This window comes from Trachemys scripta, chromosome 18, assembly GCF_013100865.1.
Source record: "Trachemys scripta elegans isolate TJP31775 chromosome 18, CAS_Tse_1.0, whole genome shotgun sequence".
Taxonomy (NCBI): Eukaryota; Metazoa; Chordata; order Testudines; family Emydidae; genus Trachemys; species Trachemys scripta.
In genome coordinates, this window is record NC_048315.1 from 17695076 (window position 1) to 17713258 (window position 18183).

The following is an 18183-nucleotide window of genomic DNA, read 5'->3' on the forward strand; positions in this document are numbered from 1 at the left end:
TGAGGGGCGCGGAGCCCGGGGGGGGGGGCCGGTACGGGGGAGGGGGGGGGGTGTCTGAGGGGCGCAGAGCCCGAGGGGCTGGGCCGGTACCAGGTATGACCTATTTATTAGTATTCGTGTTTCACTGTGACTTTTTAATTTTCAGACCCTGGTTTGCATAAATCCACCCCTTTTTGAGGTCTATGAAACCCTGTTAAGTCCCACACAGCATCATGTGGCGCTCATAGGCATTAAAGGGCTGATGGTACTGGAATTGCCTAAACGCTGGGGAAAGAACTCAGAATTTGAAGGTGGAAAACCAACAGTTAATTGTAGGTAGGTTATATTTCAGTCAGATGTTTAACCACATTCTGTTTTGACACTCTTCATGTGTGAGCCTTTGGTCTTTCCCAATCAAATAAAGTGGTGCAAAAAGATCCAACATATGTGCTGGAGTGTAAGATACAGAGCAGAAAATATGAAAGAAGATTTTCATAAATAAGGAGCAGAGTATTTTGAAGATTTCCAATTGAACTTGGTCTGAGAGGGGTACAGTACTTGTTCTGAGCTGAGTCAAAGGCTAGTTGGGATTATGGGGCTAAGAGCCTCCACAAATTCAATGAGCATTGTCACGGAGGACCTTCTAAGACACAATTTTCAAATTATCAAGTGTGCCCCACAGGCAAATTGGGATACCAGAGAAATGGTGTGATGGAAATAGGTTCTCATCCTCATTCCTAAGGGACAAAATATTCACATTGCATGAGAATCTAGGCAGTGGTCCAGTTAGTCTACTGCCCTGTCTCTGATAGTGGCTAATAATAGATCCTTTAAGGAGAGGCGCAAGAAACCCGGTGCGGCAGTAATTATGGGATAACCTGCCCCTCGGGAAAGTTTTTTGTGATTTGGGATTTGTATCACTCGGACTATCATACTATCCTCATCACTTTTGTTGGCAGTCTTGGAAGAGTCTAAGGATTGAATAGACAGGGAAACTTGACCTCCTTAATGCTGCTTCCTTTGGCTCAGGAACGTTAGCTTGCCCTGCTGCTTCACATGCTAGTTACTTTGTGTGTAAATGGAGAACTTCAGCCTGAATAAGTGAAATAGAATGGCACCTTCTAAATGTACCAAATTAGCAACGGGAAAACTGAGCGTGAAAGGGGGGATCATAAGTCCTTCATGTATTTGTATTTAGAGTGTAAAAAACAGTTTCACTCAATGTGGGATGTTTTTACCCATGGCCACATGGATCCCAGAGACTGAGCCTAGCTCTACCAGTGCTGCTTTGTGTTGCTTCAGGCTGCTGATCCTTCTTGTCTCTGTTTGGGTTAAACGTCGTTGTTTCTGCCTGTATTTTGTGGCCGTGGTAACAACCACAATAATTTAGGATTTTTGAGTTGTTGCATATCCCTTCAAACACTTGTGGAAGTGATCATACAATGAAACTACTCTGTTCCTGATTTATAAATAGGTCTGATAGATATATGGGTCCAAACATCTGTTAGAATAGAAGCAGCACTCTGACAAGTACATCCAATAAAATGATTTCAAGGGTTAGTGCACTTGTTTCGTCCACTCAGTAATTATTTGAATGGATATGGATAGGGAGAGAACCCATTCTTCATGCTAACGCATATTTTACTCAGGATTCAAACATCCATCTATGGTGCTGGTTATAAATGCTTATAAGGATTTACTTCTAATCACAGATACATATGAAGTGACTTATTTCTGACCACTACAAGAGACTTCAGATTCTATCAGAACTGCTGATAGAATTTAGTTTCCCATTAAAGGGACATTGCCATCTTGAAACCTAGTCAGTTTAAAACATGAGTCAAAAGGGGCTTTAAGATCCTACACCTGTATCCCTGAGCATCTGCCAACTTTTGTTTCTCCTTGTTTCCTATGTCTTGTAAATTTTTCACTCCCTGATCTTGTGTGAGGGGATGGGGAGGAAAAACCAGGTGAAACTGACTAGTGACACAGTCTAGTCAGACAGCGCTATCAAACATACAAAATAAACTGGAAAAAACATTCTCATCTTTGTTATAGTAATCTTAGATATTGTAACAGTAGTGGGTAAAAGAAATTTTCAGACAGAAGGGTCATGTGACTGTAACTTAAAGATTGCCCTTAAACTTTAAATACTGCCAAAAACCATTTTGAGACTTAAATCAGGCTATTCCCCCACAAGATAAAAGCAGTCTGTTTTGATGGTGTGCCTTTTATAACAGTATTACAAATTTGTTGTTATAGCACCGTTCCTGTTGCTGAAAGGTTCTTCACTAGTTCGACATCCCTGACCCTAAAACATGTGGCCTGGTATCCCAGTGAGACATTAGAACCTCATGTAGTTCTGTTGACTTCAGATAACACTATAAGGTAAACCTATTTCTGTTTGCTCTTCTGAATGTTTTTTTTCTAGTACAAGAACTAGTTGTTTACTGTCTTATGTGTAAGCATGCTTATTAGTGGAATTACAACCTAAAAATAGCATAGAAAGAAGTTCAGGATGGTAACTACTGATGTACTGACTCTGCATAAGCAGGGAGTCATTATGTATGAAGTTAATGGCTTAATGAAAGTATTTATTGTTTGTTCTTCTAGGATTTACAGTCTGAAGGTGCCGCAGACACCTGTGAAGGTGATTGCTCTTTCAGATGCTGAGGAGGAGAGTTTAATGCTCAATAAAGGGTTTGTGCAGTTTTTCGATTTTGAAATGCTCTCAACAGGATCAACTTGCTGATGTACCAAATGTGTTTTTGTAGAGATGGAAGAGTACCCGGAGAGAAGATGGCGTAATGTGTTGTGATAAATTCGCCAGTGGGGAATCTTATTTCCTTCTTTTCCATAGCTTGTTTTCCCTAGTCTTCCCAGCAAAGTAGCTGAACTTGTTTTTTCCCTGCCTCACCATTTTAGAGGGAGCAGGGGAGTAGCTGTCTGCAACAAAAGCAAAATATTTTAAAGTTAAGATTATGTCCTAAACAAAGGTTAAAAAGGGGCTTTTTGGAAGAGAATGTAAGAGGTGGAGCTTACCGCCCTATCTTGTCTCTGACCTAGCTGAAATGGAGACACCTGTTGCTCTCCAACAGCCAAGCCATAGCTTAATATATTGAACTGAAAATACCACTACATCCTCACCTCTCTGAGTGCTATGTATTTGGGCTGGCTGGCAGTTCAGTTTCAGAAACTGAGTAAGAAATCAGTAGGTTCAGTGGAGGTGGGGGGAAAGATGCAGTGTTCTCTTGAAACAGCCCATCAGTCAGAGTCCCTGGAGACTTTAGCTCATTCATTTAACTGAAGAGAGGGCCAGTACCCATCTTTAGGTATCTATTGCAGAAAATACTGTTGGCTAAAGGACCAATCCATAATTGTAAAATCTTAATCACATTTATCTAACGTAGCAGTAAATGCCACTTGAAATGCGGCCAGTAACTGTGTGCAGATAGTCATCACTAACTGTAATTTTTGGCCTGTCTCTCTTCCTTCCCCAGGAGAGCGTACACAGCATCACTAGGAGAGACTGCAGTGGCATTTGATTTTGGGCCTCTGGTATCTGTTCCGAAGAACATAGCTGGGCAGCGAGGGAGAGAGGAAGTATTGGCATATCCACTATATATATTATATGAAAATGGGGAGACCTTTCTCACATATATTAGCCTCTTACAAAGGTAGGGACTTAAAGTACAATGACCAATTTTGTTTAAAATGTGATTCATGTAACACTTCTATTTCATTTCTGTGCAGATTGATCTATATTTTATATCAAGATTTGTGCCAGATTCAGGAGCAGATGCTGTATTGAATTCCATCATTTTATATTGTAACCCATGCTTATTCAGTGTTGGTCTTTGTGCCCCTCTAATGTTGGACCACATAGAGCTTTCAGTCTCTAGTCTTTGAGCTAATAGACCTGGACCTTGAGCTCAGGCAGTAGAGGCTCATTGTTTTAGATCCAGAGGTCCTGGGTTCAGTCCCCACTGCTGATAACCCACTTGTGTGTCACAGTACTTAAAAGAGATACTCAGATCAAATTTGGATGGAAAACTAGGGTTTGGTTAAAAATCAGCTGTTCTAAAGGCACCATATTGACTCTTGGGGTTTTTGGCTCCTAGTGTGTGACAAGCAGGAGCTCCCATAGCACAGAGTGAGGCTGTGCTTCAAAGAACCAAACCCCTTTTGAGATCTAGTCCTTTTCATAGCCCAACCTGAGAGCAATACAATAAAAAAACCAAACCACTGAAAAATAAATTCTTAGGTATTGACATTTGTTCATAGAAAATTAACTTGAGTGTCTCTTTAAGCACGTTGTACAGCCCTTCGTAAAGGGGTGTGGCACTGTTTATTGACTCCACTGTGTGATAAGTGTGTTAGTCTGAGACAATACAAGATTATTACTAAGATTCATTCCTTTGTGTGAGGGCACCATGCAGGGCATGTAGCCCAGGAACTTGAATTTTCATTAGGTTGGATTTCAGGTTGCCAGACTTGAGCAAGAAAAACTAGTAAACGTATGTGTTCCCCTAGCTGTTGTCCTTGGCTTTCATTCTTTCCCAGGGGATTACTGGAGACAATTTTGGAAACTTGGGTCTTAGTCTTCCAGTAAGCACTTCCTCGTTTCTTCTTTGCAGCACTGGAAAACTTGGCAAGCTGTTGGGCCCATTGCCCATGCACCCCACAGCCGAAGATAACTATGGCTATGATGCTTGTGCTGTTCTGTGCCTGCCCTGTGTTCCCAACATCTTGGTGATTGCCACCGAGTCAGGAATGCTTTATCACTGTGTGGTACTGGAGGGAGAAGAGGATGATGAGCAAACGGTAGGGTGGTGTTTCCTAGGAACTCTATCATGTCACTTGTTCCTGTGGTGTTCTCTTCTTTGTGTCCCACATCCTCATTTCCTGAATGGAAGCACTCAAAAGAAATGTTCGTGTTGGCCCCTTGCTAATCTGACCGACATTTAAGTTAAAATAGAATCATTAGGTATTATTTTAGCCGAAATGTTGGCCTGATTAGCAAGGGGCCAACATGAACGTTTATTCTGAATATTCAGTTTAAACTAAACCAAACTATAGCTTGATGCTTATTTATTTTCTCAGAAATGTGGCACATTTCTTTTAAAAATATCTCCTTTAAAATTATTAACTCTGATGAGAAACTGACATCACTCGCTGCAGAGGCACTACAGGTGACACTAAAGAGAGAAGAGCATCATAAATTCACGGGGACTGGGCAGGGACCACCCTGCTTGATTTATGAAAAGAGCAGCTGCTCTGGAAAGCCTCTTCAGCACCTCCCTGCAGGCTGTAAGTAGTGACCGCTAGGGGCTGCCATTTAGGAAACAAGGAGGTGTTTTATTTAAATGCTGGAAAGACCCTTCCCATGCTAAGGAACATTTTCTTCTTGCTATTATAATGGTATTTTTGCTAGAACGATGTTTTACTGATGCATTCAAATACTTTTTACAGTCAGAAAAGTCTTGGGACCCAAGATCTGACCTCTTCCCTTCTCTCTATGTGTTTGAATGTGTTGAATTGGAACTTGCACTGAAACTGGCATCAGGAGAAGAGGAAGAGCCGTTGGAATCTGATTTCTCTTGCCCAATTAAACTGCACAGAGGTAAAGGTGAAATTAATCAATACTGTTGCTGTTTTAATTCACTTTATTTCAAAATGTAATATGTTAAGTAATGTTGACCTTATCGCTGTACTCAGAGCAGTGTTTTGAAAACAGTTCCTTGGAGTCTGTTGAAGCTACCTCATCTGTTAACAGGTTTCAGATAACATTTGTATTTTTTTTTTCTTTTATTGCTAATTTTAAAAAGGAAGTCTCATGAGAACACAATGATGCTGAAATTGGTTTTTAAATGAATCTAAGCGTTCAGTACCTGCTGTCTCTACACAGCACCAGGGGTAGGAGTTGCAGCTCTTTAGACTTAAAAAGAACATAAAGGCCATACTGGGTCAGACCAGTGACCCATCTAGCCTAGTATCCTGTTAGTAGCCAGTGTCAGATGCTTCAGAGGGAATGAACAGGACAGTTTTGAGTGATCCATCCCCTGTTGTCCAGTCCCAGCTTCTGGCAGTTCGAGGATTAGTGATACCTGCAGCATGGGATTGCATCCCTGACCATCTTGGGTAATAACCACTGATGGACCAAAGATATCTTTGCACTTGTTATTGTTCTGATGGCTACCATTATAAAGGATAGGGTGAAGATTCTAATGTTTCCTTCCTCTTCAGTGCAGGTTGTGCTGAGTGTGAGTTTAAAGCCTTCTGCTACCAAATGTATAACTACAGGGTGCACATGCATTTCTGCAGACTTGCTGAATGCGTGCTGCTAAAGTGTGTGGACAAACTGCAAGGCTTATGTTATGTAGCTGAGATCTTGGAAATTGGGTGGGCATAAAGTATAGCCAGGCTTTATTTGTTTAATAAAGTTAGGAGTAAACTGGCACATGTTGCACTAGGATTCCATATGTTGTTTATAAAGGGTTAAGAAATGATTGTTGTAAAGTTCAGTAGGTCAATAGTTGGCTTAAAATTACCTGTAACCTCTACTAAGCATATTTGTAACATGCTTATAACACCTATTATTTTATTAACCCTTTATGATCTGTTTATAAATGAAACTGTAATTACAAAAAAAAAAAAAGCACCGATTCAGTTGGTTGGACTGAGTGCAGGAAAGGGACTGGGTAGCTCTTGCAGTGTGAGTATTAATGCAAAATAGATGAAGGGCCAATCCGAGTAGAGTGCTGAACCTTCAGCACTCGCTGAATATAGACATACAGGAATGATTTTGTGTTGTTTTTTGTCCTAATAATATATACTGCTTAATTTTCAGATCCTAAATGTCCCTCTAGATATCACTGTATACATGAAGCTGGTGTGCACAGTGTTGGACTAACATGGATCCACAAACTTCACAAATTCCTTGGGTCAGGTGAGTAGTGAAATTGTCTTCTACATGAGGGAAAGTGTGTTCGTTTTTTAATTGTTTATCAGCGACTGGTATCTGAGAATGGTCGTGGTATTATCCAGAATGTGTAGACCTCCTCCCCCGTCCCCCATAAAGTGGTTTGTAATTTAAAGAATCTTGAACATAATGCATTTGAAACAGTCTCCTGTCTTTGTAGATGAAGAAGATAAGGACAGTTTACAAGAACTTGGAGCAGAACAGAAGTGCTTTGTGGAACACATTCTTTGTACAAAGCCATTGCCATGCAGGTAGGAACCGAATGTCCTCCATTTCCCTTGAGTGAAGAAATGTTCTGTTGTGTGTATTAACTCTCAAGATTCCTTCTGAATAATGTGTTGGCTGAGCTGACAGAATCCAAATAATTACAAATGATTAAACTCTGAGCACCCAAGAGTTGGTATTTTAGGATTGAGTGTTTACCCCCAAATGCATTCTAATAAAGAATGAAGCCTGAAATTCCCACTTTGGTAGTATCTGAACCCCACCCATCCAACCAACAAAAATTGAGAGATTATCACCAACATTAGCTGTCCTAGTGCAAGATTTAGGGGTTTAATGGAACACTAAAACACATACTGCTTTTAGACTCTCCCTCATAGTATATGGAGTGTTAAAACTCAGACACAGCCAATAAAAATCACCAATTTCAAGCCAGCAAAGCATCCCTAATCTGGTGCAAGGTATTACCTGCTGGGTAAAGAGCCAGTTATGCTCTATGATGTCATGTATTTGGATATGTTCACAAGCTGGTTTTATTTCATAGTCAGGGGAAGGCTAATATCTTATATAATTTGCATGAGAAAATGGTGATTACTTACAAGATGGTTATCTGAGAGAGTGCCAGTATGCTTTAGCTGTAAAAGTATTTTGTGCACCTTATTTAAGAAAGATGTCCTAAATCAGTGAAACTTTGGCCTCCAAGTTGATTGATATAGATGGATACAACTTTCTGGATATATTCTTACTGCACTGACAAAAGGTGTTTTGAATTATAATCTATTTATTTCCCCAGGCAGCCCGCTCCAATTAGAGGATTTTGGATAGTCTCTGACATCTTAGGGCCCACAATGATCTGCATCACCAGCACCTATGAATGTATCACGAGGCCTCTTCTGTATGTAGTTTTCTTACTTAATTGATTTAAAATTCGTGCTTTTCCCTTGTCTTTAGCTCTATTCAGTTAGTGCTTCAGTGTCTCAAGACTTGTTTTCTGTTCCGCCAGTTTAACTAGGACTTCTGCTCTTCTTTTTCATATTTATCATTTTTTATTTCTTTTCAAATAGAACAAATATACCAAAGTACAAGTGTTCTAATATACAAAGTAAGGAAGGAGGGTTAGGATAGAGGGAAAGGAGGGGAAGTAACATGTCTGCATTAATCATAGACCTCTAAAATCAGCCCAAATTGCTTTTAATTTTTCAGGCATTCCCCTTCTGTGGAATGCCAGTTGTTTGTTAGCTGTGAGGTCAGCCTTATCAGTGAACCAGGTATCAATGTTGGGGGGGCGGGGGATCCACTTTTCCATTTTTTTTGCAGGATTAATTTTTTTAGTGACCAAAGCTGCACATTGGAACCAGGTAACCTTGTTACCAGGTAACCTGCAGGTGACTGCAGTGCTTGTAAAATAGACTTGAGCTTGACAGATTATTTCTTTTTAAATAACTCTTATGCTAAGAAAATGCCAGCTCATCCAGGAAACGGTCCAATCGACAAGTTTTATGGGGCATTTTGAGGAATAATGTAATAAACCTAGAACACCTTCAATGCTTAGGACACCATAGAATCAGTTTTTTTGTTGGCCCAAGAAGCATTAGCACAGGATTCTTGAAATACTGCTAGAATTCTTTTTTTATGGTACTTTCCACCTGGTGATTTCAAAGTGCTTTACAAACATTAGGGCCAGCAACATTCTGGAACTAACTACATTTGAGGCAGTATACACAATTGTCAGACTGCGTTTAGGGGCTTAATCTTTCCACTGGGTTTGTGAAGTCTACAGGTTGTGTGTGCGTGAAGAAGAGAATAGAAGTCCTTAGAAAATCACTATCAAGGTGTGGGGATTTTGGTATTGTTTCTTTAAACATAAGGGGAAAATAAAATGGCTCAAGCTAAATAATTCTGAGAGAATGTTGGGGTTTTTTTGGCTTGGTAGTTTGTATCCAGATCTTGTTCAAATACCAAACTAATATTCTTCTTCAAAAAGAGCAGCTAGTTCCATGACTTTCTCATTTACATTTTTCTAAAGTGTTTTTCACTGGGATATCCAAGTACTGTATAGCAGTCAAAGATAATCCTGGCTGGGACTTGAATGGCAATCTGGCAGCTTGCTGTCTCTGGCTCTGTGTAGATACAAGTAGCATTTTAGGTTTTCGCTCTGCCATGTTTGACTTCAATTGGAATTGCCATAGAGTAGAAACAATTCCATGAATGTTCTTGTCAGTCCCTTTGGATCTAGTGCTCTGCTATTACGTGTTGCACAGGCCTTGGTTCATAGCAGTTCTGTTAATACCACCGGAGATGGAAGCTTTGCCCTAATGTGTCTCAAACTGATGTCATTTAAGGATTTTTAAATTCCATTGATATTTTAAAGAAAGCAAAGTTCTGTGTCATTAGGTATCACTTAGATGTGTGTTTTGTTTTGGCAGAACGACAGTCCATCCAGCATCCCCTCCGCTCCTGTGTACGAGAGAGGACACTGAAATTACGGTCTCACCTCTTCGTATCCTAGCTAAATCACAGCATTCATTTGAGAAGCACATCCGAAGCATCCTGCAGCGCAGCTCTGCTAACCCATTGCTTTTGAAGTATGAGATTTTTCTATATGGGACTCGAAAGGAGGGAGGAGACGACGTTATAGAAGGAATGTGCACCCTAGAACCTTTTATCTGTGTCTTGGGACATTGCCATGGGGGGAGGGTTGGCATAGACTTAGTGTCTCCCACCCCAAACAGATTTCTGAGAGGACTTCCCTGGTTGGCAGAGAATTTATCTTTTAAAAAAACACTTGTTAGTGGGATTGCATGTACACAAATAGCTTGTTCTGTGTGTTTTAAGGTCTGCTGACAAAGATGCATCTCCTCCCCCAGAGGAATGTCTTCAGCTCCTAAGCAGAGCCACACAAGTGTTCAGGGAAGAATATATTCTGAAACAGGATCTGGCAAAAGAGGAGATCCAGCAAAGGTAACATGGTTTTATAAACATGTGGCATATTTAAGCTTGTCCTTTGTTTTTAATAACATCAGGATATGCCCAGATGAGAGATGCCACCACATATAGACATGAAAAGTAATGTTGCAGTTCACTCTAGATCCCCATCAAATATAGTATTAAGGACCTAACAGGATGGTTAGACAGCTGGGCACCTGGAAATAATCATAATGTAATGTAGAGAAATCTATCTCTGATCCTCAATCGTGTTGAGCTGAGACTAGTGATATTCCAGAAATGATAGATTCAAGTTACAGGACAGGAGAACCACACAAATGTCAGCATAATGCTTGTACTTTTACAGAAGATAATAGGTGCAAGGAAATATTGAAAGGAAGCATGGGGGGGTGGGGCTGCTCTAAATACTTGAAACCTACTAGCCAAACATTTCCTTTTGGATGTAGTTGTACAGAATCAACCTGCCTCCATGCCTGGGGATCTACAGAGACCTTTACCATGGTAACAGCTTTGCCACAAGTACTAAAAATGAGAAATTACAATGAATAACTCTTCCCTGTCTCTGAACTCTCTTCCTCTTTGGAGACATCCTTTCTCTTCTGACCTACTTTCAACTCTCCAGGGTGTCCAAGTTTTGTTGGCTTTTTTGTTCTACATGTCTTTGGAGACTATTAATCATTACATTGCCTTGTGAATGGACTGGCCTCTGACTCAAGTATCATTTTAGAGTGAAATTGCTGAGGGCACAGAAAAATAAACAACTGGAAGATCTTAAGTACTGTCAAGTGGAAAGGTGAGTTGGACCTGTTTAATTGGCTCTGTCAGTTTTTAGCTAAATCATGGAATGTTAATTGCTTTCATGTGTATAGGAATTAAATGGTTCAGAAAAGTCTTAACCAATTAGCTGCTTAGGTTTTCAGTGGGACTAACTACATTTAGACGACTGCACTGTTGTAGAGAACCCATAGAAGTTAGACTGGGTCACAGGTTTAACATCCAGCTTCACTAGCCCCTTTTCAAACAAGTACGTTACATGTTTTTTTCCATAATTCTGAAGTAATTTTGAATGTTTCTCACTTGTATAAAGGAACAGTCTGCGGGAAATGGCTGAGCGCTTGGCTGAGAAGTATGAGGAAGCTAAAGAAAAACAAGAAGATATTATGAATAGGTGAGTAGAGAGATTGACACCTGTTTCCTCATCAGTGCTGGATGCCACTGAGGTTCAGAACAGTGTATGGGGGGAGGGAGAAGTCAGTTTGACTTTTCCACAGTACCGTCAATGTAACCAGAAGATGCCAAATGTATTTGGATGTGTATTGTGGGTTTCAGGTCCAGTAATGAACCTTTTAGTGTTACGGCCACACCTTTTACTCGTGAAGTTCAGCAATGTTAGTTTCCAGTGGGCACAGAAGAAGCCTCCAGCCAGCAGAGAATAATTGACTTGTAGAAAGATTACATTCTTCTAACAGGAAGGAGAAACTGGACATTAAGTATCTAAGAAATGCTTTAGCTAATGGAAAACACAGGGGCACCTCAAAAGAATTCTTCACAGTAAGGGGGGCCAGCAGTTACAAATAGTAAACAGCCTAGTACATAAATGGTGGTGTACAGAAGTTTTAAAGTTACCTTTCACTCTTTTTTTGTGTATAAAGGATGAAGAAAGTGCTTCGCAGTTTTCACTCTCAGCTTCCAGTTCTGTCAGATAGCGAGAGAGACATGAAGAAAGAATTACAGACAGTACATGATCAACTGCAGCACTTAGGAAATGCTATCAAACAGGTGAGCATGGGGTGGCACTGAAACTTGAAGATATGGAGTGGAAAACATGGTAGGAAGGAAGCATGCAGGGACAGGATGAATCGTGTTTTCTGCAGTTATGGGCAAATTGACACACTTCATCTGCTGCTGCTCAATTCCTATTCTCTGTCATATGCAATGAAACAGTGAACTCTTGAATGTTTCATAAGGTTTCTAATGAGTCCATTATTCATGCTACTTCTAGGTGAAAATGAAAAAGGATTATCAGCAGAGAAAGATGGAAAAGGGGATCAGTCCACGAAAACCTACCATAACCCTCAGTGCCTACCAGAGCAAGTGCATCCAGACAGTTCTGAAAGAAGAGTAAGTTAACTTTTTTCCAAGCTGGGCTCTTTGTGCTTTGGGTTGATTTTGTGAGTGTATTCAACTCCCAGTCATTGAAAGATGTCTATCACAAGTTTAAACTCCAAACAGTGCCATTAGGGTACATACACTGATACTTAAGGGTTTATCTTCAAAGCTGGGAGCTACGTTATTACCAATAGCTGGTAACTTGTTATCTTATTCTGTAGCTAGCTGTAGAAACCTTGAAGATTTGACCAGAAGTAGATGGGTCTGAGCTTACTTTAAAGAGCACTACTTATCTAAAAAGACTGGAGCATGTGGGAAGAGGGTCTAAGAATTGTGCATGCCAGCCTGAGAGTTCAGTTGGTCAGCTGCTTCCCCCTTTCCCTGAAAACTTCTATCCTGCTGGGAGCCTTAGTTACACTAGGTCACTTTGTCAATACAGCAGTCTCAGGGTATGATTGCAGCTTGTGTAGACATACCTGAAGAGCGAAATTGTGACAGCTTGGGCTCTACAAGCCTTCCTGGACCCTAGGAACTTACGCAGGTGGCTGCCTGCGCCAAAGCCTATGCAGTTGCGGCTTCACTGTGCTGGCACCTGAAGTAGCTTTAATCGAGCTAGCTCAGGTTTGTCTGTAGGTGCTGCAGAGAGACTCTAGTCTGTATATCTAAAGACTTGGTAATGGACAAATTCATGAATGTGAAGTCATCATTAAGTAGTGAAACTTGCAAAGTCTTCATTGAACAAACTATATGAAAATTAAACCGCTGGAGTGAGAAGCAGTGGCTAGCTGACAGTGAAACCAACTCCTCAGAGCAGCACTGTGCAACAGGAATAGAGGTGACAAGTGAAGCCCAAAACATACTGAAGCTTCCCTACAGTGCTGTCTTGTGTTCCTATTGAAGTGAAGCAGGGAGGTACTTTCCATCAAGTTGCATTTTTATTGGAGCACTGCTGCTGTGGCATCTGAACATGCTATGGCAACTCTGGAAAACTTATTTCTTAAACTCCTCCCTAGGCAATTTCAGTATTTACTTGTAGTTAACATGGTGGAGCCCACACACCTAAGGTTTAGTGAGCTGGATTCTATTCCATCTTGTACAGCAACCCTACTGGAAAATTTTAGGGTTGTCACCATGGGTCTAAAACAGAGCCTATGAGGCCAAACAGTGATGTATGAGATAGGTGGTATGGCTGGCCTCACAGTTAACCAACAGGTTTTATGAGATGCTAGCCAGCCAAATTGTTCAAGAATTACCTTCAGCATGAGCTTTTTAAAGCACTTTGTAAGCCTTACCTTTAATACCACCTCCCTCTTTCAGTGGAGAATGGTTTTTAGTTTCAGGAGCAGTGGCTTCCAACCAAGGCAAGACCTGTCACATCCACCCCCTCGGAATTACAGCATTGTACAATTCAATTCATGTCTACTTTCTTGCAGGGGAGAACACATAAGGGAAATGGTGACACAGATCAATGACATCAGAAGCCATGTGAACTTCTAACATGCCAATGACTAAGTCCCCACAATAGCAAGGCTGAAATGCTTTTGACATTGCAGCAAAGAATATTAAGGGGGAGAACAGACAACCCACATCTATTTATCAGTAACAACTGTTTGTGCTACACAATATGCTTTTTATTTCATATTTTGTAAAGACTCCGTATTGAATAAAACACTTTTGATAAGAAAAGATCCCTTTACAAGCTCAGTTTGTCTCCTTAAGGAGAAGGGAACTAAATGTTTTAAGCTTACAGTTATCCACTGTGTAAAACTAAGTATTAAATCAGTCTAGAAAAAAAGGCAAGATTGAGGAAGGGGATTTTTACTTCAGCAAAGAAAACTCTAGGATCCATCCTCTACCGCCCCCTCTGGCAGAAAGGAGATTAGAAAAATCAGAAAAGCACACACACTTCAGCAGCTTTTGTTTAATTTGGACCACTTTCTTCATAAGGACACACCTTCAATACAGTTAACAAATGGTTACATTTGAATTCTGTAGACAGCAGAATTCTACATCCACAATTGCACAGGACACCAATGGCTTGGTTCACTGAAATGCAGTATTCACTTCCAAACACTCAGTTTGCCTTTATCAAAAGAATTTAGAGGCCAGTTGTATGTTTACTTTAGGATGATTTCAAGGGACTGAGTATGGATGCTTGACTTCTTCCCTGCTTCTGCTAAAAGTGACATGGTCAAGCTAAGTTTTAAGTAGTAGTACTGCACTGCTTGACAATGGCACATGCAGAAGTGCCAAAATAAAGCTGTTAAGGAAAGGAGGGATACTAGACATGCTGCAAAAAGAACATTCTAGTTAAAGATTAAGACTACACAAGTGTTGGGAATACTTCATGAAACTCACTGAATAGTCCAGTTTCTAAATTAGTTTTTTGCTGTATAGTAGGTAACATGTTACAGCTAGTGCATGTTAACTAGAACTGTAAAACTAACCACCCTCACATCAAATTGATCCCAGGAGCTTCTATGATAGCAGGAAGATTATCCCTCTACAGTCTTAGGGATACATGCCAAAATTAAGATGCTTTATTTCCACTTAAGGGACTTCAATCACCACATTTGGCAGACAGCTCTCCAGGGGGCACCTGAGTTTTGTGTGTGACTTTTCCTGAAGAAAAGTTAAAGTTCCTTTTGAAATCGTGCCTTACTTTCCTCACACCTTTGGGCTCTTCTGGCTAACTCAGCTCTAGGGCTTATGTTTGACAATCTAATTCTCCAAGCTTAGTTGTTGGCAATGCAGTCAACCACTTCATCTTCACCAATCTGCCTAGGGCCATATTTTCCACAAAAGCTAGAAGCCTTTTGTTTTTGGACTCTCTCGATCCTGCACATACGGTGAGAGGCAGGGTGTGCAGCAAGGGGCCCTGGGAGCTCAGATTAGCAGCTGAAGGGCTCATGCCCATACTACACTCTATCTTTAAACATCGGTACCTAATAGTTAAAAGCTGAATTGAATAAAAGATTAAGGTAGGGAAAGGGAACATGGAGTAGCAAAGTGAGACTGGAGAATATTACATCAATATTCATAGCTGTCTGAATATTAAAAAGGTTGGGAAACTTCTACAAAAAACTGAAGTGAGGTTGCTGCACTGAATCACTCAATACACTCGGTAAAAGCAAAAGATATAATCATTTAGTTCCCCTTCTCAACTACATTCCTTCCAGAGCCTGTGTACCCCTACTCTCATCCTAATTATACATGCAGCCATCTATCCAGGCTATAAAAATTTAGTACAACATGCATACACATGCACGTTTCCATTCTGTAATTTCTATATTAGTTACTAGCAAGTTTACAAATGCTCACTAACAGCTCACCCACTCACTTTTCCTGAAGACTGCAGCAAGACATCACAGCCAGCATCTGCAACCAAACACCACAGCTACGTGAAATGCAATACATGGAAGCCATACCAATGAAAACAATAAACTGAGCAGAGTTGAGGCTAACCTGTGGTGGTAGAAGGGAGGCTGAGAAGAGGAAGTGACTCAGTGCAGAAAAGATGTTGAATGATTATTTCCTTGCTTTCTTCCAGTTTGGGATATATAGCCTAGCAACCTCACCTCAAAGTTAATTATTTTTGGGCCAGGCTACTAGGTTGTTTCCTCAAATAGGTGCTACAACGAATTTAATGTTAGATTTATTCCAGTTCTCATAAAAGAGCCTTCTTCCTTAAAGCACTGCTACCGGGTTTAAGTACCAGCAGAACATTAGCAACATAAGGTGGGTGAGGTAATATCTTTTAGTGGAAACAAGCTCTCACCAACAAACAGACATTGGTTCAATGAAAGATTACCACCTCACCCACCTTGTCTATCTAATATCTTGGGATCCACACAACACCACCACTGTATTGTAGAATGTTAGCTACTTTCAGAGCCTAAGGGGATATATAGGCTGAAAACAGTTGCTTTTCCTGTGATTCCTGCTGCCAAACGGGACCAAATTTTCAAGTGTGTACATACAATATAGTGCATGTGCCCACTTAAGAGTTGTGGATGCTCAATGTTAATATTCAGAAAGTATATTCCTACTAACCTTTCCATTAGGCTGAAATACTGATCAAATGACAACTTCCATTCCTCTCAAAGGCCAGAGCTAGTTCAGTTATCACAAGGGCCAGTTCAAATATTCAGAATTTGCAACACTTAGTATAGTACAGTGGCAGATAAGCCATCATCATCTGACAACCTGTATGGAATTCTAATATTTTTTTTAAAAGTCGTGTTATAATACTGTTTTGTATGACAAGAAACCCAAACGTAGCACCTGTAGAATATCACAGTCTTGTTGCATAGTGTTCCCTTAATGTCTAGTTAAGGGTCAGAGTAGGATTGGAGTTATTTCCTTTGTTTTAAGCAATATCTGGACACCATATTTGAGATGCATTGCACTTGAATGAAACCTGCAGCATAATGCTTTTGTGCTATGTGATGCAGGTTGCATGTACTATTAACCCAACCTATATTGGCATTGGTGTGAGACTTTGAATTTTTCCTTAATTCAGAATCATCTTCCTTTTTCAACTACAAATTATACTGGGTAAAAGCTAGTTGACACAGAATGACATTCACCCCAGCAGAGATGATGTGCAAATGCCCTATATGTTGCTTAAATGGTGCACAGAGTTTTGTTAACAGTCTTAACACAAATATGGGACTAGCAACACCTCAGTTCTAAAACTGAGAAAGTATCAGTTATGGTTCCATTTTTTTAAATTAAACCTGTGAAGAAGAGGTTCTAAATAGTGCATTTCTTTAACCCCAGAATTTTAATCTGAAGTCCATTCTTTACTGATCAATTCATTTTTTTGGATTAACTTGTATCAGCTCCTGAGATGCACAGCTCACTCATATCCATCACATTTCAACAGCATTCAGATTGTTCAACAAAAACTAAAAAGCACTGAGTTAGGAAATAAGATCAATATCCAGTGTCCTGCTAATAAATTCATATTTTAATATAAAATATTCATACAGCACACTACACCTCAGGCTGTCTGCTAGCTGAATACTGTTACTGACTATTCAAAACAGAAAAACTTCAATCACTTTGCTCTTCAATGTGTTTTGAGGGACGATATGATTTCCAGCAGCTACTTTGATTACAGTATTTAGGGGGAAGTGTTCCAGATATCTATATTAGGTTAAGAAGTTGGCCAAAAGGAAAAAATATTTTTCCGAACGGTAAGGACTGTTTCCACTTACCGTGGAAAACAACACTGCACCCATTAGTGTTCCCATTAGAAAATGCTCTTCTACACTGCAAGGCTCCCTGGTGCGCTCTTCCTGCCCTGTGCAAAACCTTCTCCCCTCTAGAAACAAACTCAGTCATTGCTCCCCTCTGTCATCATCTGCTCTTTCAGTTAGAGTTAAATAATAATTAATGTTGCTATAAAGATGAGTTAAAAACCCCAAAGGCAGCCTTGGAGCCCTGCCCATCAGGGTGTCATGTTTCAGGAAGCTGATTAATGTCTGTCAGTTTTGTGTCGTTCAGGATTGCACGGATTCTCTCCAAGGAATCTGCCTGCCGGATCCGTTCCAACTGCACCTACAAAAAGCAATGAATACAATGAGCTGGTAAAATGTGTGCAATACTTCTCAAACCAGAAGATATGGTATTAGTGTGGATGCTATCTGTTCTGACATGCTACGTCAGCATATCCACACTGCGCACTTCTGCACATGAAACAGTGGGCCCGCTCTGTGGTCTGCAAAGGTCTAATTCAGTTAACAGTAACTGATCTGTTTGCTATCTCAGAAAAGCCCATGCAACTTAGCTTGTAAGCCTCTAGTTAGTGACGGCATGAGTTGATGCAAACCCCTACAGAGAATCTGAAATTGTTTCCTCTCCCATTTATGCAATGGTTTTAGAGTTCTTCCCTTAGGATATTCGGTATTACCCAGTAGTGCTTTCTTATGCCACGCATG

General features: G+C 40.4%; 2 protein-coding genes across 6 annotated transcripts in view; one reads left to right on the forward strand and one right to left on the reverse strand.

Moving 5' to 3' along the window:
- NUP88 (nucleoporin 88) overlaps positions 1 to 13948 on the forward strand; it is a 19367-nt gene extending 5419 nt beyond the window's left edge. Inside the window, exons 1-17 of one of the 3 annotated variants that reach the window (XM_034752743.1) lie at positions 73 to 93; positions 146 to 315; positions 2242 to 2367; positions 2593 to 2679; positions 3480 to 3656; positions 4617 to 4803; positions 5452 to 5602; positions 6830 to 6928; positions 7122 to 7212; positions 7977 to 8078; positions 9610 to 9768; positions 10019 to 10144; positions 10857 to 10922; positions 11217 to 11297; positions 11782 to 11908; positions 12132 to 12250; positions 13672 to 13943. In XM_034752743.1, the coding sequence (XP_034608634.1) occupies positions 242 to 315; positions 2242 to 2367; positions 2593 to 2679; positions 3480 to 3656; positions 4617 to 4803; positions 5452 to 5602; positions 6830 to 6928; positions 7122 to 7212; positions 7977 to 8078; positions 9610 to 9768; positions 10019 to 10144; positions 10857 to 10922; positions 11217 to 11297; positions 11782 to 11908; positions 12132 to 12250; positions 13672 to 13735 (1836 nt within the window). In that variant the 5' untranslated portion in view covers positions 73 to 93; positions 146 to 241 and the 3' untranslated portion in view covers positions 13736 to 13943. Of the gene's footprint in view, positions 1 to 72; positions 94 to 145; positions 316 to 2241; positions 2368 to 2592; positions 2680 to 3479; positions 3657 to 4616; positions 4804 to 5451; positions 5603 to 6829; positions 6929 to 7121; positions 7213 to 7976; positions 8079 to 9609; positions 9769 to 10018; positions 10145 to 10856; positions 10923 to 11216; positions 11298 to 11781; positions 11909 to 12131; positions 12251 to 13671 lie in introns of those variants that run through there. The other 2 variants (XM_034752742.1, XM_034752744.1) reach the window with 2 other exon arrangements.
- A 196-nt stretch (positions 13949 to 14144) lies between these two features.
- Positions 14145 to 18183, reverse strand: part of RABEP1 (rabaptin, RAB GTPase binding effector protein 1) — a 76611-nt gene continuing 72572 nt past the window's right edge. For all 3 annotated transcript variants that reach the window (XM_034752741.1, XM_034752740.1, XM_034752739.1), the window contains one exon: positions 14145 to 17803. In XM_034752741.1, the coding sequence (XP_034608632.1) occupies positions 17702 to 17803 (102 nt within the window). In that variant the 3' untranslated portion in view covers positions 14145 to 17701. The remainder of the gene's footprint in view (positions 17804 to 18183) is intronic.